Consider the following 22,840-nt stretch of genomic DNA (forward strand, 5'->3'; position numbering starts at 1 on the left):
AATAATCAGAATTATGGGATATCGTAATAAGTAAGAATTTTATAACAAAATAATGGAGGGAATGCCTTTTTCTATTGGTGTTTGAATAATTTTTATCCGACCTATAGTTATTTTTTATGATTATAATCGTCAATGTCGAGCAGAAAACAATTCTACAATTGTACATTCGACAGTTCGACATGTTAGAAACATTTTTGTTTCGGAATATATGTGGGTGGTGAACGCGAGAAAGTTACTCAGAAGTAATATGAATTATTTTTCCAATGATTATTAAAAGTTGTCGTAGAAAGTATTTTTACCTCTAAGGAGCTTTAAAGCCAGGAAAGCGGCTGCATGGTAGAGAACCCTTCAACTATGAAACGTTTTTATTACTACTGGAATATCGGGGATGATATTCTACATAGAATTCTGTGGTTGAATTAGAAATTTGAGAAAGTCACAATCTCACACGACTTGGAAAAGTTATTTCTTCGAATGTAGAGCCAAGTCTCAACTTATTTTATACAAAATTACAAACTATAACTGGCCTATTTTATTCGGAATCTCTGAATACTCTCATCCAATTACGGTACTCAATTGCTTCCCAAAATGGTATATTCGTTTAAAAGTAAGTTGGAAACATAAAATTACACTTGATATAATGGAATTTGATGGATGACGAAAGAAAGACTCTGATCTAATAGAAGAAACTTCTTGTTAAATAATTATGTACACAAGGATCTTATAATACAATGAATGATTTACCTTAACTATGATTAAAATCTATTAAAATACATTATACATTCTGAGAGTCACGCAAAACCCCCCATAAAAACAATTTTGCTCACAATTATTTCCCGATGCTAATCCTGTTAATTTAGCAAGAAAATTTATCAAAATGTGCAAATATCCTATTTGTTCTGATTAATGAGTATATCATCAGGAACCATAAGGATTTTTCGAATTCCAAGACCTTGAAGATTTTACTCAAAGCCAAAAACCATAGATTTGAGCCCTTCTCAATTTATTGTCTTCATTGCAATTCGAAAACTATCCAATTTGTTTAAAATATATATCTCTTCAAATTTTAATAAAGGCAGGTAAATCCAAAGCCTGACGATTCGAAATGATAATAAATGTCTTGCATGAACCAATGAACCAGTTTTACAATCCTATTAATTGATCAGGTGCGACCTGGAAACTCTGAGCCAGCCAGTGAGCCAGGTCACTCGATATTATTATTGCAATAGTCCTTTTCACGCTCCACGTGGAATAAATATATTTATTGAATTAAACCACTTAGAATTGTCTCAAACATTCAATTATTTAAAAAATGCTGTTTCAACACTATCAATCTTTATTTAACTGAAAGCTTCAAAACTGAGCAACGGAATTACTCGCCGATTCACTCTTTCCTCAGCATCAATACACTTCTATTCGTAGCAATTACATTTCATCATCCAGCTGATAGCCCAGTAAATGAAGACAAAAAAGACAGGGTTTTGGGCAAGAAATTGGGGAAAGCTGAATTTTAGCAGGGTGTTAGTACATAGAACATTGACTGGAACCGAAGAGTCCCCATCGTTATACTGCTTGCTAGAAAGTTAGAAACTGCAATTGTTTCGTAAAACATGTATAAATCTCGGCTCCAAAAATAAAGATATCGATATGACTGATTAAATACTTTCAAACGTGAATAGATCTACAATTAATGTCATACATCATTCCATCGTATATCTTTTGTTCAGGAAGTTATTCCCATACAAAGTCAGAAAATTGGGGAATTTTCACCTTATAATTTTGTATTTCATCTAATAAAAGTTTACGCTTCCGTTTTTCGAGAAAAATGTTTCGTTCGTCATAGTTCGTTTTAAGACCTAAAATAATGTATCACAAATCAAATTTTTTTGATGTCCTATAATCATAATTGTCCAGTTAATCTGCACAATGTACGTTTGTCCACATTAGATGACCATTTGAGTAATAATATCATCAACAGGTGTTTTCGGGAAAAATATTACTGAAATTGATATTCCTTCCAAGTGCATTGAATTAAATTAAGAATAAATAGTTTTGAAACTAGTTAGATAAGTTTAAAGAAGCCGAAGATTTCAAGTAATTAATCCTCTCTCCAGAGATGAAGCCATTTTTCAATCAAACTAAGTAGATGAAGACAAACTACAGACTTCAGGGCTTATAGAGGATAAATCTCTATACCAAATAATTTGGTTTATTCTTGCATTCATCTCTTGTTAGTGGGTGATAATAAAGAAGAAATTATGAAATCTTCGGCTTCTTCAAACTAACTCAACTAATTTCAAACTATGAATTCTTAATTTAATTTAATGCACGTAAAATGAAAAATCCTGGTCCAGAATTCGGAAATGAATTCAAATCTCTATCATCAAGGGCTTTCGAGGTGGATGACATTGAAGACAGTTTTAATAATAGTTTTCCCGAAAACACATGTTGTTGGTAGTATTACTCAAATCTAGCGTGAAAAACGTACATTGTGCAGATTATCTGGACATTTAAGATTATAGGACATGAAAAAAATTTGTAATAAGCGGTTGTGATAATTTCAAGTACCTATTTTTAATAATTACATATATCTGCCACATTACTTTCACTATAACACAGAAAGTTGAATGTAAATTCTATAAATGGCGTTCAAATAGATAATAGTGTTACACAAATTTACATGTTTGTGACTTCTGGGAAAATGGAGAAGACCCAAATCTATGGAGGAAGGAGTGTATGTCGTCTATAAAAATAAATTCTAATTTCTAATTCTAATTTCTCATTCCACAAATGAATGCTAATAAAATATCCAGGAATCATAAGAACCCAATTTGCAAAATTGATAACTAAATCAACAGAACTAACATATTCATTTGAAAGAAGTGACAAATTGTTTGATTAGCCAGACATAACAAATGAGGCGTTTACCCAGCATGGTGAACGTTGACGATTGTCCGAATCATCAATGCCAACAATAATCGTATGAGTAATGAATATTCATTTATTACTCATGTCAGGTTCGCAATGCCTGGTAAACGCCACGTTGTGGATAAGGCTTGTTCACACCAAAGCTCTGCACCTCTGCGGAATCTGTGGATTGATTTTTGATAAAGATCGGTCGCCTGATTAAATAATGAGGTTGTTCACACCGACATCCATCCATCTGTCAGCAATTTTTTCAAGAAAATTCAAGACACAAGATACAAGAATTCTGATTTCAGATTCGGCTTCAGCGTCTTGAAGTATATGATTTGGCTCATGTTTGCTCGAAAATGAATATTTAGGAACAGGCAGAGATTTTAAAGTGAGAATAATTCTCTATTGATCCACTTATGTTTTTTGGTGTCGAGTCTGTCCACAGGCATCTGTGACTTTGATTCTGCAGAGTCACACAGCTTTGGTGTGAACAAACCTATAGCCTCCCAACTTTTCACACGAGCACATAATATTCTACTAGAACATTCTTCCATGATCACACAATTTACCTACCTATTAGTTTATCCTACTTCTTCAACCACTACATTGTAATTCGGAGATAAAATGATCACTAATCACTTGCTTCACTGAAACACTCACAAACACAAACCACTACGCGTTAGGTTTCAAACTGAACGATAGCTTCGGTCTCGAATTATTTTTTCCTAAAATTTTCTTCTGTTCTTCCTTCATCCTTTTATCTTGTTCTCGTCTCAGTTTTTGTCGCTCTTCTTCCATTTTGCGTTGCTCTTCAACCATTGCTAGCCTTTCTTCCGCCTTTGAAAGAAAAATAATTCATATTGAAAAGAGAAATTCATATTGATGATTCATAGAGAAAAGAGAAATTCATATTGATGATTCATAGAGAAAAGAGAAATTCATATTGATGATTCATAGAGAAAAGAGTTTTATAGAGACCAGGCGTTATTGATCTCTGGGAAAATTATCCAATAGGTTTTTTGTGCTACAATGAGACGGAGTAGCATAATCCTATCTCCCAAATCAAATTAGTTTACCATGCAGCCGCCATTTTGTGTAGATTTACTCCTGATAAAAGGAAATAGAGCATAGGCTACCACAAGTAATAAATCTACTGTGCCATTGCTGTTGGCAATAGAAATGGATATAACCGTAGTAAAGTTAAACGTAGGTATTTCTATCTAAACAGGCTTTGCAACATTAATTTGGCTATCATTATCAAGATAAATATAATACACCATATTGATCACAGAAAGTCACCTGGTGAATACATTAAACGATTCATTACTTTATCTGGTTGAAGTGAGATTTGAATAGACATGCTAAAAATATTTAGGTAATCTTAAAGATTAAGATTATAGATTAATCTTATAAGATTTGTGTAATCTTATTTCACAAGATTTAGGCATTTGTATTTTCCTCTCTCTTGCATACTGTTTTTGCTGGTTAATGAACTTGAATTTTATTCGATTTTACTTTAACCCTGTAATGAACCGCGATTTTTAAAACCCCATTTTACATAATAAAAACAAACATTTTAGAATTGTATCTACTTTTGGATTTTTTTAAATAAATCAGAAACACGTTGTAAGCCTGCCATTTACTCCACAGTACACCGGTAAGTGAGTGCTTGCCTCTGCAGTCATAAAGCTGGCCACTAACGTAACGTTACACATGTCCAACGTGATACGTTTGTACAGTCGAGAACCTGAACGTTAGTGGTTGTGGCTTCGACCAAGGTCTGCAGGCGCTGTATAGCTGAATATTGTAGCATTGTTGTGCTCTTTAAGGTGTACTCGAAGACTATTCGATATGACTGACAGTCATATCGTACATGTGAAACGTCAGGTTAGTGACCAGCCTAACTGTAATAGAATCAATATACCCGCGTAGGCGAATAGACCTAACCTTCAAGTGTGCTAGACTAGTTTTTCGGACATTTGAACAGAAAACTAAAACTATTAGTTAATAATGACATTGAAGTAGAACTAAAACATTCAGACGCCCTGCGTTCCATTATTTTGCGGCCTATAATCTCTTATCCCCGTCAGAGATTCAATGCAAATCACATTATAATGATCTTAAAAGCAGAGGTTGACGGCTTGCTATGCAATCATGACTCCTACGAAGAAAAGTATATTCTGTTTCTTATTTTTGAACAGAAAATTGGACTTGAATTCTTGGATGTGAAATATAACCCAACTTTTGGAAATAGTACTGTTAAAATTTGGAAGAGGAGCAGTTTTGGAGCCTGTTGCTCTCATGATTCGCGATTTTAATAATAAATGAATGAGTAAATATATAGTTTGTGTAAAACAAGTTGAGACTTGGCCCTCCATCCGAAGAAATTACAGGGTTGCCAAATCAGTCAAATAATCTTGTAAATTTCCAGCCTTCAGCATACAATTTGGTACACAATGCATACCATGCAGCCGCTCTCCTAACTTTAAAATTCCTTGGATACCGAAATTACGATCTTTCGACTACTTTTGACAATTGAAAAAATAATTTCAATTATTTCTGAAAAACTTTCTCGCTTTCACCACCCACTTATCTTCGAAACAAAAAAGTTTCCAGTATGTCGAAAATTTCATGTTTTCTGCCCGAAATATCTCGACATTGACGAACGTAATCATTAATTAAAAAATAACTATGGGTCGGAAAAAAATAATTCAGACACCAATAGAAAGGAGACATTCTCCCCGTTAATCCGATATGAAATTATTACGCTTTAAGACGCCCCATAATTCTGAGAGAAGTGATATTCAAAAGAAAAACAAATCTTCGCGATGTTTCCAATTTTATCATAAAAGTTTAAATCCCTTTTAATTATTCAACCCTGAAACTTTTTTAGCACGACTAGAATATCGGGGATGACATTCTACATTCAATTATGACGTTGAATTGGAAATTTGAGAAAGTTGCAATTTAGATTTCGTACACGATTTGGCAACCCTGTAATTTCTTCGGATGGAGGGCCAAGTCTCAACTTACTTTACACAGACTATAATAATAATCGCCCATCTATCTGGTTTACTGCAGCACGTGAGCTGTTGTCTGGAGATGATTAACGTTATGTTGAACCTCTTCAGTATACTCACTCTAACGAGTTTTTCTTTAAAAAAATCAGTAAACATGTGTGATTTAGTTTTTCGCTATTACAGAATTCAGCTAATGTTTTAAGAATTCTTCAGATATGAGTTATGAAATAGATAATTGAATGAAAAATAGAACGCTTACCAATTTCTTTTGTGCTTCTTCTATCTTTCTGTTATTCTCAGCCATGATTTCTTCCAATGCCTCACGTTTTTTTCTTTCTTCTTCCTGAAATAACAAAAGACTATATTAAATGTGAATCAAGACTCGATTTTACACTCAAGTTTTCAACCCAATCAATGAACTACCACTGAAAAGAGTTTTTCAATAGCATAGATAGAATATACATAGGGAAAGGAGGACTAATGAATAAATCTATCATTATTTAGCAATGGTGAACCTGATACTAGATTTCGTAACATAATAATTATGTTTGAAAATAGTCTACTCAAATATGTTACTAATATCAAACAAATGACAGATACAAAATGAAGAAACATGATTTATTCCTTTTCTTCAGAAATAATATTATATCATATATCTTTTCAAAGGTTTACACGAACAGTTTACTCTACAATGTAAAACTGTGATTTGAATTAGCGAAATAATGGTTTGAAAGATGTGATTCAGTATAATACTTTGATAGAATACAGAAAAGAACTCTTCTGGAAGAGTAGCATATAAAAATTACTTTGAAGCCAATGGAAATGTTTAATGCAAATGGAATGTGTAATGCGTCATTATGACAGTTTGAATATTGTAACAAATTATTAAAATCCAGTTCATAAATTAAGGCCCTGAAAAAGAGAACAATAGAATAATTATGTGAGAATTTTCAATTAAAATTAAATTGTTACCTATATTGTTGAGGTTTTGCTTTAAATTACTCTCAAACTAAATCACTCATCTGTAACATTTAAATTCTTTAAGAATTGATTCGAATAGAATTATTAAAATTAAAGGCAGGAAACTATAAAAATCAATAAGATTCGTAGTATTAATTATCATACCATTAAAGTGGGCCAAATCAAATTTCATCCCTGAAAGAAAATCATTTTAGGGTAACTTATGAAAAGTGAAAAATTCAAGTAGTATTATCGAGTCACACCCTTGAGTTTGAAAAATGAAAACAATATCAATCAAAATTTGAAACCACGATGAATCGTTTCTCCAATTCACCGTGATAGAGAAACTTATAGAACATTGAAGCACAGTATAAATTAAAGACTCAATGACCAGTTAACTCAATAATTCACAATACCAAACAAGTCATCATCTGAAAATATTGTTAAATTTATCTTCCTTATTATCATTTTATACAAACAGTACAAATAGGTTGGCCTATCTTATAAATCAAAATTGTGCCTTGAGGCTAGTTAATTTTTTTCATGAATTTTAGACTTCCCAAGGAATGGTAACTTTGAGTGGATTTTTTTACAAAAAAAAAAGTTAACGAATAATTTGATGATGCGTGTAACTAAATAGACAGAAAGTATCAAAGTAGAATGATTTGAAACAAGCAGATGCATGAAGTAAAAATTCAAGTATTACAAATAAATGCTTACAATAGCGAAATAACATCAATTTGAAAGTAAAATATAAGTTGAACAACTATTTTTCTTGAATGGATTTTAGATATTCGTTGTTTTTGTCATTTTAATAAACGGGAGTGTAAGAAATAACTTGATACTATTGATTGACTGAGTACCTCTATGGCCAGGAGCAGAGCCAATAGCACCACGTTATGCCATTTTCACGTCATCCAAATTAATGCAACGATTTTTCATAACTAAAAAAATATGAACATCTAATAGCGGTGAATCTCGATTATCCGACCAACTACATTATGACCTCCATCCGGGCAGTAGTTTGGTCATAATTTCAGAATAAAATACGTAGCTGTGAAAACTGATTTCCGATAAATTGTTAAAAGTATGGATCAAGTTAATTTTATTCAATTAATAGACCATTTCCCCATTGAATTGCTGTTTGGACACTATCACTAATGTAATATTGCACAGTTGTATCGAGCATAATCGGATAATCGTGGTTCACAAAAATTCTCTAAGAACACACAAAACAATTTACTTACCAAAGAGGTTCCGAATAGTCCGCAAATAATATCCTGGAAATAGTTGTTAACAAACAAAAAAAGTTTAAATTGATTATGTGAATATTGTACATACAAGCTGAGCGATACCTTGGGATGACTGCTTCTCCATTAGCTGCACTCTCGGCTGCATAACTGCTGTCAAGTCTTCAGTCGGCCATCATTTCGCCGTCGCATTAGCCCCCTCACTGAGGAGGCTCAATGAATTTACTCCATTCTCAGCAACATTGACACTTTCTACTTTCTATTTCTATGGGTTTTTTTGCAAAAATACTATTATGGTTGCTATTCGCAACGCATACTTCAACAACAAATTCGTTGGAAACAATGTTCATTCAATCACTATAGAAAGTTGTTAGGTAAAAATCCTACATATTTATATTGTCCAACTTTACTAGCCCTTATCTACTAGCTACAAGCTGAATAAACAATAAAATAAACATGAGTAAACAATTTCAAAGAAACGTTGTCACGAACTTTGTGAATTATCTGCGATTACATATTGAGAGGAATCTGTGTTTCATATATATTAGGCTTCTTTTATTTATTTTTAATATGATAATCAATTTCGATTAATTCACTAGTAAAGGCATACACGAAGCGATTGAAGCTTGCAACATGATTACTGATAGAGACATGAATTCGGTAGTAATAATTCAACTGTACCTTCTAATACCTTCAATACCTTAATATCGGTATTGTGTTATAAGGAATAATGTAAAATGATACTAAAATCAGATTGATTTTCAATATCAATCTTCGTAGCCTACAATATTAAAAATAATTTTGTTTAGTATACATTTTGAATATATAACTGTTTTAATTTTATTAAAATCAAATTCAATTTGTGTTTCACTTTGGAAACAGAACTTTTTCTATAAAAAACTCGCATATATGAAGTAGAGCCAATCTAGCAATGATCGTGGTTCATAATTTTCAAGTTTTATCAAGAGAAACGATAGAATCTTCAACTTGCATCAAAGTATTTTTGGAAGTTCATTTAATCCGTAAATTCCAATACTGAAAATATATACAAAATCGGACGAAAATTAGTATTTGCAAATATTGGGACTTGTGATTCCAGCAATAAGATTAAACTTGAAATTACTAAAAGAATGTTTTACCAGCCAGCTAGAAAGCTGAAATAAGGAAAAGCTAACTAGAAAAATAAAAAATCAATTATGGAATGTATGAACTAGACACAAAGATGGTGAAAATTCTTCGACCGAAGGATTTCCAAACGTAACATTCTGTGCCACACTTACAGCTTATAAAAATAATATTATTTTGTCAAACATGTTATTTGTTTGTTCCTTCAAAGCATTGATTGACTTGCTAGAGTGATTGAAATGCCAATTTTCAAGTGCGCCTAACAGGATGAAGGGCTGCAAGATTATATTAATTGAATTTTCAATCACATTATACAGTATTTCAATTACATAGGTAGTACTGTATATTATAACTTCAAATGAAACATTTCTCTCAGAAATGGAATAGTAAACAATAAAAATTATCATTATCTAAAGTCTTGTTAACACGGAGCTAAATATAAGTATGAATGAGATGAAAAATCAATCACATTGCAAATCAAAATTATAAAAATCACTGATAATCGAAGTTTAATAAATGTCATCACAAGTTTAATAATTGTCAAGACTTGCCATCACGAAGTTTAATAATTGTCAAGACTTGCCAATTGATCGAGCAGAAAACATTATTACGATATGGTCAGCGGAGTAATGTTATGTCATAGTCCGGGCGCAAATGTCATGAATAAGGCACTCCGTGGTCATTTTTGGTTAACAGCCGTGGAAAATGTCTCAATTTCTTCGTTAGTTCTAGCATAATAAGGATCGTGATGATTTTAAGTTGAATACACAAGCAAACACCTCGGAAACAAGGTGGCCGCTAAAATTTTCAGGGTTTTGCTATATCGCTTGTATTTTAATAACCGTTCACGATATTAAGGCTATGCAAAGGCTAAAAATAAACTTTCTACTGATGATATTTTTCAAAGTTTTTCGATTTGTATACTATCAAGCTATCAAAATGAAAAAGTTTTCTCGGGAAATCATTTTCTCGGGAAATTTTTTCCGATCATTAGTTTTTGAGATATGAGCGCCTAAAGTTTAAATTTCTGGGACAGAACATTTCAAGTTTGATAAGAAATAAATCCATGAGATTTAGAAGATGGATTCTTCATGGTATTGTTGATCTAGTTAAACATAAATTTTCTGAAATAATCAATTTTTGAGAAAGTTATTCAATTTACTAAAAATGACCAAAAATAACTTTTAGTTGAGATATTTTCTATCATTTTTGGTAAATTGAATAACTTTCTCAAAAATTGATATTTTCAGAAAAGTTTTGTTTTGCTAGTTTGCTAGTCCGAAAAGTTTTCGGATATTGTAGTATGATTATTTTGGAGCTCCCAGATGGCTGAATTGATCCGATATCCTCGACATTATTAGATTTACAGACGATTTCTTGAAAATCGACATATTTTTGCCGCCATCTTGTTTTTTTCATGATTACAAACATTTTTGGGATTGCCATCACGGATAATCTCTTTCTACACATCATTACAAAAAGATTGATACCATTCCCAAGTCTGTACCTTCAAGGAGTCATCAGTTACACGGTTTTTCTAATTGTTGGGATTGGCATTTGGTGGAAAAAGCGTGTTTTCCTCTGCAAACAGTACTTTTCTCTCTTTTTTTAAAGCTTTGGAAATATTCTAAAACACTGTACCAATAACACCAGTGTGTGTCTACTTCGAATACATTTACATGATGGAAAGTGAAATGTTGTCCCCGAAAAATTTATGTGTCAAGTTTTTGAAGTTGAATAAATCAAGAAAAGAGTGGTCGAAATGAGACGATTCTCTCGAAAATTATAGTTTGGTTAATTCCAAACACTTTGGTCATAAAACCAATCCGATATCTCCCCCCACAATAACTGAATAGCTAGCGATATAAAAATTTCTGTCAATAATGACCGCCATCTAGAATTTTTCAATGATGTCGAATAATTGCGTTGTTTCCATCATCAATATTATTATCCGGCTTGTTGTAACGAAGAGATTGAGACAATTTGCAAGTCTCTTTCTTAAAGTAGTCATGAAAAATCGATTTTATAGTTCTTGCTTGTTACCTCATGCATATGGAAAAACGCACCAGAAATCATGCAGGGTTTTCTTTGGAGAGCGCTGGAGAACTCATTTTTTGACGTACAGGGCATGAAGATATATCGTTCCAAAGTTGAAGAAATGCTCTAAATTTCATAGATTTAAAATTTCTCTGTATCTCTTGCACAAAAAAATTATAATGGAATGAAATTTGAAAAAAAGTTTTTTTTTGTCTTTTGAAGGTTATAACTCATAAAATATGCGTTTTAGAAGCAGCTTTTATTGAACAAATTCTAGAGGAAGATTTTAGAAATATTTTCATCTGAAAAAATGGTTGAATATCTTAAACGGTTATTGAAATACAAGCGATATAGCAAAACCTTTGCCTGTGATTTCGACTTATCATCATCACGATCCTTATTATGCTAGACCTAACGAAGAAATTGAGATATCTTCCACGGCTGTTACCCAAACATGTCCACGGAATGACATTATTGTGCCCTGACTATTATGTCTTACCAGATTATTATTTAAATCAAGTAATTCATGCCGCAGAAGATTCGTAATTCGTAAAGCTGACATCACGGGATTATCTGTTCGAAACTTGCCATGTGAAATAAACTATTAAGTAGGGATTTCTTCTTTCATGAGTGTGAATGGATGCTGAAGAAACAAACATATCATCTTGAAAATGTTTTTGATGAAATAATATTACCTGAGAGATTGAAGAATCTATTTAAAAAAGTTTCCATTAATTTTAGTGCACTGTAATTTATTGAATATAATATCCCAAGTTGATAATTAGTGATAAATCATCTATACTGTGTGTTTAAAATACGAAACTAGTTACCGGTAAAGGAGAATATGCCTTCATGGCATTCATCAAGAGGGAATGGCCTACTCTGTGATTTTACACCAATTTGACATAGACCTACCTTTGTCTTTCCATTTCAGCTAGTCTTTCCACTTCATCCATTTTTCGATCATTGTATGGCTTCTTCTTATTGTATATAAGAGATTTCGACCCTTCATCTGATACATCTGAACTACTGCTTGAGGAATCTGAATGAGATCGTTTCCTGTAATAGAAATAAAGCACGATTAGAGCCATCTTAAAGACGGAAAAACACACGTATAAACTATAACCGAAGAAAAAACAAAAACACTAGAATTTGAACAATTATTTGGCATTATAGAAACATACTATTAAGAGAGTGATTGGAGGTTCCATAAATTCATGCCCATAATCGATGTTTTCTCAAACATTTAGAGAATGACTTGACCAGAAATGTCGATTGTCGTCGATATTTGGTTCAGCTAAGGAAGATTTTTTCAACTTTTAACACTCAAAATATAGCCTACGATTTTTCATATATGTATTTTTTGTTTTCCAAACAAATGAAATTCGTGTTTTAATAAGGTCTACAGATTCAGTTAGCAACGGAAAAGAATTCAGTGAGCAGTGAGGGTTGAGCTGACTATTTTTAGAAACGACTTGACCCCTTTGATAAATGTACAAAAGCTTTCAACTGTAATTTTCCTCAAACTCCGCCAAAATTACGTTTTTTGAAAACTATCAGGGATCTGAAGTCTCAATAACTGAATACCGAATGAGTATTATAAACCAGCCAAGTCTGTTGCTAGTTTCCATTGGGCTATCCCCCTGGTTATCCGGTGGAGGATAACAGGTTATCTGGTTAGGACCAACCAGAGGATTGGATTGGAATATTATCTTTTTGCTTTGACGATACAATTTCCAAAGCACACAATTATTTTACAAGCTCTCAAACCCACAGGGACCCATTCAGTGATAACAAGCCTTTACTTCATATAAAATATTATATACCAAAAGATATAACATGTAGCCTACGTACCTTCGTCCTTAACTATACTGGCGTCTCCAGAATGCACGGCTTCTTTCAAGATAGATGCCCACAAACTCAACAACAGTCCTCTTGTCCTCCGTTTGACATACGTCAATCACTCAACTTACAAGAATATTGTCAGACAGTGCAAAATACATTTTGAGAAACTTGGCTCTAATGCTTATTATTTATAAAGTACTCGGCCTGCCGGCCAGAAAAAATCTCCCAAGCAAAGCAGCTGCACCAAGGGTATTACGATGTTAATTTAAGTTAAACTCAATACAAATAAGTTAAATGTCTAATAAAACTTAAATCAATTAATATTGGAGCTGACCATACAAAATTTCTAACTGATCAGAATTGTCACTGCTGGAGGAACATTAATTTAATCAAAACCTGAAGACCTTATTAGATTTTATCTAGAAAAAAGATTATACTGTAGATAAACAAAGGTTCCCTGTAACTTGATATATAATAAACGTATAATGGGGAATAACTTGTTTCATTTAAAAACACTATATTATAGTTTCTATGCAAGAAAAATATTAGATAATAAATCTTCATGAATACTAACCTCGACTTGGAACTTCTCTCCCTCGACCTATCCCTGTGCTTGTTTGCATGACTTCGTTCCCTTGATTTCATTCTTTTGTGCGAATGTTTACTCTTTCGTCGGCGTCTAGGTGATTTACTTCTCGAACGACCCATACCTCAATTTATGGGTTATCAAAACGAAATATCAAAGTAATCTGGAAGACTGTTCATGCATAAACTGAAATAGGCTAAATTTAATTTTACACTGAAAAGTAAAGGACATGAAACTTGATCACAAACTTTCAACTCATGTTAATAAGTACATGAAAAACGTAATCAAACAATCTATTGAAAATAATTTTATCTAAAATAACAATACAATCACTTTAGAATTGAAGCGTGCTTCTTCTCTAATGTATACTTCAATCTTGATCAGTTTCAGTGTATCAGTGAGAAGATCAACAAAATATCTTATCCCCGAAATTCACAACCTGGCGTGTAGCCAAACTGTATGAACACGACCTAAGACACAGAATAGATACAGGATGGAAACTTGTAATCAAACGCCTATCTTACCAATGCTTTTTACATGACCCCAATACTAAACACGTCACGTGACCTTGGGAAGTTCCAATCCTGGTCTTCTGATTGGCTCGTGGCAGTGAATGAGATCAATTGATCCGGATCATTAAAGTGATCCGAACCTACCATCAATACTATTACAATGCGGCGCTTTCTAACAAGATGGCGGATTTTGGCGTCAGGGTATAGCCAAGTTTCCGTACTGTATGTATGGGGCGCATGAATACTGTGCCCCTGTGTAGAGAGCAGTGATCTCTATACTAGTTAGTAGGCTATAGAGTTCACTGCCTAAGAGATGAAGAAACCTCAAGTGTTTGAAAGGCGAAAGAATAGGTTAGGGGGTTGGGTTTCTGCTACTGATTGGCAAAATTCTTGTATTATTAGAATGCTTTATATTTATAATAATGAATAAATGTAAAGCAGAAACCAAAAGCTTGCTATAGTGAGGTCCACGTTATAATGACAGTATTTGATCAACTTTGGTTTTCCTATCCTTGTCTATCATTCGACAAAGCCGGTGGTACTATCCTTTTCCAGGTCCACAACGATGCCAATTATGTTTTTGACAGTGTAGAAATATAATTAATTGATGCAGAGAATCGGCATCGCTATTCTTCTATCTTTATCCACTGCCATAATAACGTGGTCCTCACTATAGTCAGCATATTCTTGTGTTATATAGTTTGGCTGTACGTCACCTTATGACTTTCGAGAATGCGATATTTTTTCTACTGAACACAGTACCATGAACCATTGATTGGACGCTCAGTAGAGTGGCCCGGCCCTGGCTCAATGAGCGTCTTCAGGGATACACTGCTCCAATGACTCGAGTGACTCGAGCTAGGCGACCCGCGTTTCATGGGAGCTTTTGACAGTTCATCACCCGGTCGCCATCTTTGATTTTTCTAGCCCGGGTCAGGAATCGTGACCCGACCAAATAGTACGGGCTACGAAGTTCTAGCTCGAGTCACCCGGAATCGGAGCGCTCCTATTGGTTGAAAGTTTCGCGTCGTCTGCTCTGGTCTGCAGTCAAGTAAACAACACAACTAAATGCAAATATGGAGGATTATTACGAATAGGCCTACAAACATGAGTATGTTTTTGAAGGCATATTTTTAAAATAATTGAAAAGGAGAAAATTTAGACATTATTGTCTGGTAAGTTTATTATTTGCATTGTTGACAATATTATTAGTTTAGTATGACTATTATATTAAAATATATTTGTGCTCATGACGTGATCTATCCAAGACTGTTAGGCTTTTTAGTGTTTATCAATGAAATTGTGAATAATAAATAATAATATTCTGTGTGGTCATGAAAGTTATTGATCCTTTTAAATAGCGTTGAAATATTTACTTTAGATTTAGGCTACTTCTGTTTCTTAGATTTTTTATTGCTGTTTAACCTCAATACCTATTCGTATTTTGTTTATGGCCTACCTATTTTATTAAAAAAATAAATAGAATTTCATTATCAAATTTCAGAATACTTAATCGGCTAAGCAGAAACTTGAAACCCATAAACTTCACTCATTTTTATTCATTAGAAAGTTTGTTACTCTATGCAATAGGCCTATGCATAATAATATTATAAAAATTATCTCTTGCTTTCTATAAGAATAATTTTATTTGCTATGCAGGTCCTCTGCATTTCATAAAGATTGATTTTAATTTTAATTCAACAGCTCAATTACTGAAACTTTATGATTCTTGTTTTACAGGCAGCTCGGACATCTTCCAATCCTATCTGAAAGAAAACATGGCCACATCGAGATGACAGCAGGTAAGGCTCTTTCATGCAATCCTCTTATAATTATAATTTCTATTACATAATAACGATTAGTGATAGTAGTCAGATTGGTATAATAATTAATTTTACCATATTCTGCTGCTATTATTGTAGAGACTGTGATAATTTATGCCAAGCTAAAAACTTGGAGCTTTTACATTAGAGTTGTCATTCAATGTTTTCAACAAATGATGACAATATGTTAAAATTACAGCAACATTGCTTGCTCAAATATTAAAAATCCCTCTATCGAACATGATTTTTGTTTTTCATAAATTGTCGAAAACACTGATAAAGTTGCCAAAAACATTTTCCTTCATTACAAGTCCATGCAGGCTATGCTCTCTAAGCGAAAATTTGACAGCTTTTGTTGCTCTACATTGTTTGAGAACAGCAAATTTTTAAAGATAATTAACAACTTTTTTATAGAATAATCAGTGAAAACTTTGGTGTATAATATGCAGCTTTAAACCCATTGCATTTTGAAAACTTAAACCAAGCTACTCTACAATTGAAAGAAGTCTGTCTTTTCAATACTCAAGAAAATACAGAGAACAACCTAGCAGACTTATAGTATAAAAAATCTCTAAAACTATGAGACAAATAAAATGTTTAGGAAAATTTGTAACCTTTAATTTTCCATAGAATAGTCAGTATTTGATTGAATGACAGTATTTGATTAACATTGGTGTTGCTGTCCTTTTGCCAGATTTTCTACAATGTAGAAATAATATATCCAATAATTGTTAATTATTAACAAAATTTTCAATCTAATTATGCAAGTGTATTTTTATTGAAAAGTAATTTACTTGATGAGTACAATAAATTGATTGTTCTAAGAAGAATGAACAATTGATATTACATAAGATACTGGTATCAGCTATCCTCTATAAAAGGCAGTGACTAGGCAGAGAATCGGCAACGTTGTTCTCCTATATACTCTACTGCCAATATAACGTGACCTCACTATAGACGCGATTCTTCTATGTTATATCATAGAGAAGCCATAGCATAAGTAGATATCCCACGGTATAGGGCGTTTATGTCGCAACTTTTACTGTTATCTCAAGCTGATAGTCCACGTAGTCTTTCCCGTAAAGCTTTATGATGCTGTTAGTCTCTCATATTGTGCCGTTCATACACTCTTACTTGGTCAAAACAGTAAAATCGACAACAATCGACAGTAATAGGCTTGAGATAACAGTAAAAGTTGCAACATAAACGCCCTATACCATGGAATATCTACTTATGCTATTTTTTCTCTATGGTTATATGTTCATGATTATAACATTATTTGAGCTACTCTTCCGGTGTAATTTAATCAAGCTTCTGTAAGATTTTGTAGCCTAGCTTGAAGTTTCCTTCAAAAAACAACTTCAAAAAAGTAGCACTGATACAGCCTGTTTGAGAGTGATTTATATCATATTGAAAATTAAGAACTACGATATATTTTGCAAGCACCACTGTATATAATTATATAGACTGCACTACTAGTAATTATAACTTAATGCTTAGTAGACCTACCTTATAGAAGTCAATCATGTTCACTACTTAATGATGTTTTAATATCATTGTTTTCTTTATGTTACAGAAGTCACCACAGAGGGTCATGTGTGGACTACTGATGCAACAAAAGTGAAATTTATTTGGGATTAAAAGTTAACAGACCGTAGTGCAACCCGATGATAATCTTGTATTAAAGGAAGTTCTTATGTAGCAAGCACAAGTTATGAAGTTAGTAAAGGCTATTATTAATTACATCAGATGACTTTTGTTGCTGCAAGAGTGTCGACCATGTTCATCTACTGAAGCTGCAATGACATCCACTATCTCATAGAATGTTCTATGAGCAGTACTTTGAGAAAAATTATATCTGTCATCAGCAGCTAAGAATGTCTCTGGTTTGCTCAACATCCAAACTGTAAAAAGTATTTTCTCCTCAAGAGGTATTTTTATATTTGCAGGCTGATTAATTCTCCTTCCTATAACTTCTAAGAGCACCTAAAAATGTTGATGTTAATCTTTGTAAAATTGGAATTTAATAAAAAAACAAACAATCTACCAATTTTCAATTTGAAATACACCATGTTTGGTTTTTCGTATGGCCTATATCTTACAGTACCTCTATTATACGCTCATATGGCCCGCCGCAAAGTAGACCCACGCTAATCCACGAAAAGCAACCCACGCCGTGGGATGTTTTGTAAAACATTGCTATAGAATTATTCATAATCAATCAGCTGACAAGTGGATTATTCATTGCATGTATTACACAGATGTCTGGAGAAGCTTAGCAATGGTTTACAAAACATCCCAAGGCGTGGGTTGCTTTTCATGGATTAGCGTGGGTCTACGTTGTGGCGGGCCTATAGTTGGGTCTAGTCAACTATGACCATCCTATAACTGAAGACGCGATCGATCTATCCAGGAATGCCTGGTCATTGGAAATAAATGATAATAATTTAAAATAGTCTACAGCACTGATTCATTATAAAAAATGATATAGTCAATTTGGAATAAAATAACAAACCAGCTACTTGAGATGAGTAACAACTCAAGTGAAATGGTGCAACAACAGAAACTAGTCTCTCAAAATGTTTTTTATAAAATTCGGTTTAGAAAATGTAATGTTGGCTCTATTTCTAAACTCATTTTGGTTCTTTTAAAATGTCAAAAGTAATCAGTTTTTCTTTTATTTTTATACAATTTAAAAGCAGCCAATATATATTTTTAGGGAAAATTGTATTATTTTCATTCAATTAAGACTAGTGCAGTGGTCTCTTTGATGACGCTAAAAAATATAGTCCTATAATATATAATGATTATTAAACAAGAATCCAAAATCTACACCGCGACCCATTTGGTCTGTTTTCAGTAGGTGACCTAAATAGAATAACGCTACATTAACCATGTTTACAAAATTTCAATGGAAAGATTCTGATGATAATAGTATGGAATCTTTTATCTGCATGGTTTGCTAAGACATTCTAAAATGGCTTTTAAACTCAATCATATTACATAGTGATATTATAATTTCAAAATAACCCAAGTTGTGAGGTCTCGTATTATTACGTTCCTGTTGGAATAATTCATTGAAAACCCTTTAAGGATTTCCCAATTCCTCCACAACAACCACAGCAACTGGCCCTACAATGTTTGGTGCATCATAATAATTATTATTATTGTTATTCTGTTCCTTATCCAATTCTCCTAGAATAAACTCATTTATTATAGCATGAGACATGTTTGTTTTGCAAAACAACTTACTTTTAGTGTCACACCAGTGTGTGTATGTGTTTTATTCAAATATTCGCGCCATCCGAATATTCAAAAGTACGCGCCAAACAGCATCGACCGGTCGATGTCTGGTTGTCGTTCCATGGGATCACTAGTCTGCCCCGGGTCAGCCGCCATTTTGTTCGGCTCTGGGTCACTCGAGTCACTGACTCAAAAGTATCCCAGAAGATAACCAATGCTCTTCCAAGTTCCAACACGCCATCTATCAATTTGTTTAGACACGAGCAACTGGGTCACATTCATTTAATCCAATTCAATTGTGCTAGAAACAGCGAATCAAATAACTATTCCATGATTATTATTAAATTTGTGTTTAACATCAGATCTGAACATTTTAAAAATATGGAAATATTGAAATATAAAAGCAGAAACAGAAGCCACTCTACAAAACGAGACACTTTAGCTTTATATTAAATTGAATAAATTCTAGTCAATCTGAGATTTTCCCTGAAAGGTTCTTTCAGATTAGGTTGAAGGTAAAAGAAAAGGTTGGGTTTTGGCTTTTGAATAGCATTAATATTATTTCAAATAGGTTTGTAATTTCAAATTATAAACACAAATAACGAAAAGCTGATACACTTGCACTACTTATGAATGACAATCAGAAGTGTCATTCATATTGTCGGTGTTTAAAATGTGCAGTATTTCAACTTTATTATCTAGAATTATCAAAACATTCCACATAATATTGCCATTTAATTCCTAACTTATTGCCGTTTAATAGCTATAGTCTGTGAGATATTACTTTTAAAATGAAGAGGGGAAACCGATTTCTCCTTCCACAGACATCCTACTCACAATTGGATGAGCCATGTCATTTAGCATTCCGGTTTTCGTTCTTGTGATGAGCACAAATTTTCACAACACAAACACAGACCTTGGAACTAGACAAACCTCAGAGGGGCTAATCACAGAGAGGTTTATTCTAACATAAAATAAACCACTATTAAATTAGAAATTATAATGAGAAAAAGATTCAATTTAATCTTTAAAAAAATAATTTGTTCTCGAATAGAGCAGCGAAGGAAAAAACAACAAAAATTGGAGTTACAAAAACCTAACCACAAAAAACGTTGCTTGAAGCCATTCGTTGGTGATGCAACAATGTATGATGTTAGTGTCCAGCCTTGATGAGTAAACAGCAACAAATGACTGAATACGTAAATTCACCTGTTTCAGCAGGGCTCTATTCAACAGATCAAAAGGTTGTGAATAAGAAGAATTGATCAAACTTCCTATTGATTGCCAATGCCATCTTTAGGTAGTGCATGTCGAGAAAGCTGTAAGGACCAGGATCCTCTCCTCATTCACAATTAATAAGTTACTTCCATTTTAAATGTTGAAATACATGGAAACTGGAAGTGCTCAGAAAATAACCACTTTTTGGATGGGTATGGCAACTTACTTTATGACTTTTCCAGAATCAAATTGAGATCAGTGCATCAGCCCTGAAATTCTTGAAAGAAAGATTAGATTGGAGTTTCTTATTCATTTAGGTTAAACTACTATAGTGAGGTCCACATTATAATGACAGAATTTAATCAACTTTGGTTTTGCTATCATTCGACAAAGCCAGTGGTACTATCCTTTTCTAGGTCCACAATGATGACAATTATGTTTTTGACAGTGTAGAAATATAATTAATCAATGCAGAGAATCAGCATTGTTATTCTTCTATCTTCATCCACTGTCATTATAACGTGGACCACATTATAGAATATTTTATTTCCAGTCAACTCCAGTCTCAGTACTGTGTTTACCAATAAACCTGGTGGATAATTTTTGAACTACCTGGACAATTCCCTGATACTTGGATTACCTGAGATTTGCTAGAGCTATGACCTTTCAGGTTTGCTTTTGGAAGTGCCTAATAAACAATTATTCTCATTATATATATTGTTTTATTTTTTGGTGTGGTGGAAAAGAGCATTCGCCCACAGGCAAAAATGTGTTATCGGCTTTCAATCTTTTCTAGTCCTCAGCCTATGGCCTCGGACTTGAAACCCGATCTCGAGCCAGTAAAGGCATGCTTTCGGCCCTTGGTGCAAAATATACTATTTTGCCACACCATGAGCAAAAAATATGTTATCGGCTCTCAATCTTTTCTAGTTCTCGGTCTATGGCCTCGGACTTGAAAACCAATTTCGAGCCGATAAAGGCACATTTTCGGCCCTAGGTGCGAAATATACTACTATATCCTTTTCAGAGAAGACAATTATTCGTTGAAACACTGAGGATTTTTATAGTATATTGATATTCAAATTGCATTCTATCTTCATTCTGATTGATAATTTTTCCTACAGTTACCTTGAAAAGTGACCATTCCTGCACTGATTACAGAATGCAAAGAATTACTTTTCCGCACTAGTGCGCAAAGTGATTACTTTGTGTACTCCAGATTTGCAACATGAAGACACAAAATAGTTAGTGGGTTATATGGATGATTGGTGCGTGAAAACCAAAATTATGTTGGTTAGAATGACTGTGTTTGGATAAGAATAATTTCAATGGCTATACATTTATGATAAAATCTCATTCTAGAAATCCAAAATAATAATCATGTTCATGTGAATCATAATTAAATAATTACTTCTCATCATTTAATTATAAATAATGTTTCTCTTCTATTGATAATATTATTATTGCAACTGCAAGCAATGAGAAATGTAGTCTAGCAAATACACATCATGAAATTTGAATTTTGAGGTTAAATAATTACCGTTCATTGATATCCATGTGAATAAAAAAACTACAATCAAAATTCTCTGGTGTCTATGTTATTAATATTTTTAGGCTACTTTGAGCATTTTTTCGTAATTTGAGACCGTTTGTAAATCTTAATTTCTGGAAACTGTTTTTAGATAGTTGGAAAGATGGAACGAACGAAGTTACGATTTTATCCGCTAGGTCGCGCGCCTGTCGGTTCTTCATACTTCCATCATTCAAATCAGTCATTGGCGTGTATTTTGAATGCAAATTTGTTGTTTCTTGATTGATTTTCGTGGTAATTTGTGTAAAAAATAGATGTGGAAGATGCAAAAATAGATGTGTGTGTTGAATGTGATTGTGGAAGTGAGACATAGTAGGCAGCAGCTGTAGCTCATAAAATTGACTGATAATTGAAGAAAAACAATGAACATACAAGAATTTTTAAATTCCACTTTTACTCTCCAAAAAAGGTAAAGCTTAAGGTAACCCTGTAAATACTAGATCTAAAGCAAAATGAGTAAAACTATATTATTTCATACCTATGTAGAAAGGAATTATTTTCTAATATCAATCATATTATTTTGTTATTATAATCTTCATTACAGTACTATTCTATGATTTTGTAGATGAGATAAAAATAATTGACTCCTGGATAACTCTGAAATATCACATCTATTGTCATTTCCATTAACTTCTGAACATTTCTGTGTGTAATGATTGCAATACTTCATTATCAGCAATTCAAGAGCCACAATTTAACACACAAAAAAAGTTG

At 33.0% G+C, this 22,840-nt stretch overlaps 1 protein-coding gene and 1 long non-coding RNA gene across 2 annotated transcripts; one reads left to right on the top strand and one right to left on the bottom strand.

The window, feature by feature from the left end:
* Positions 1–677: 677 nt before the first annotated feature.
* On the bottom strand, positions 678–14,176 carry LOC111051636 (UPF0430 protein CG31712). Its single transcript, XM_039422758.1, has 4 exons — positions 13,728–14,176; positions 12,224–12,367; positions 6,196–6,295; positions 678–3,753 (listed from the first exon to the last, which is right to left on the bottom strand). Exons 1-4 carry the CDS (start codon positions 13,859–13,861, stop codon positions 3,589–3,591), a joined length of 543 nt encoding a protein of 180 aa, XP_039278692.1. The 5' UTR covers positions 13,862–14,176; the 3' UTR covers positions 678–3,588.
* Positions 14,177–15,064: 888 nt separating this feature from the next.
* Positions 15,065–17,941, top strand: LOC111046047. The gene is made up of 3 exons (XR_005570728.1): positions 15,065–15,426; positions 15,992–16,053; positions 17,651–17,941. It is a non-coding gene; the product is annotated as an uncharacterized LOC111046047 (long non-coding RNA).
* Positions 17,942–22,840: the final 4,899 nt, after the last annotated feature.

This window comes from Nilaparvata lugens, chromosome 3 (assembly GCF_014356525.2).
Source record: "Nilaparvata lugens isolate BPH chromosome 3, ASM1435652v1, whole genome shotgun sequence".
In the NCBI taxonomy this organism is placed as follows: domain Eukaryota; kingdom Metazoa; phylum Arthropoda; class Insecta; order Hemiptera; family Delphacidae; genus Nilaparvata; species Nilaparvata lugens.

Coding starts and splice junctions, on each gene's coding strand:
- LOC111051636 (XM_039422758.1), bottom strand. CDS start 13,861: ATGGGTCGTTCGAGAAGTAAATCACCTAGACGCCGACGAAAGAGTAAA. Junction 6,296..12,223: donor GCTGAAATGGAAAGACAAAG/GTAGGTCTATGT, acceptor CATTTAATATAG/TCTTTTGTTATTTCAGGAAG. Junction 3,754..6,195: donor AAGAAGCACAAAAGAAATTG/GTAAGCGTTCTA, acceptor TTTCTTTCAAAG/GCGGAAGAAAGGCTAGCAAT.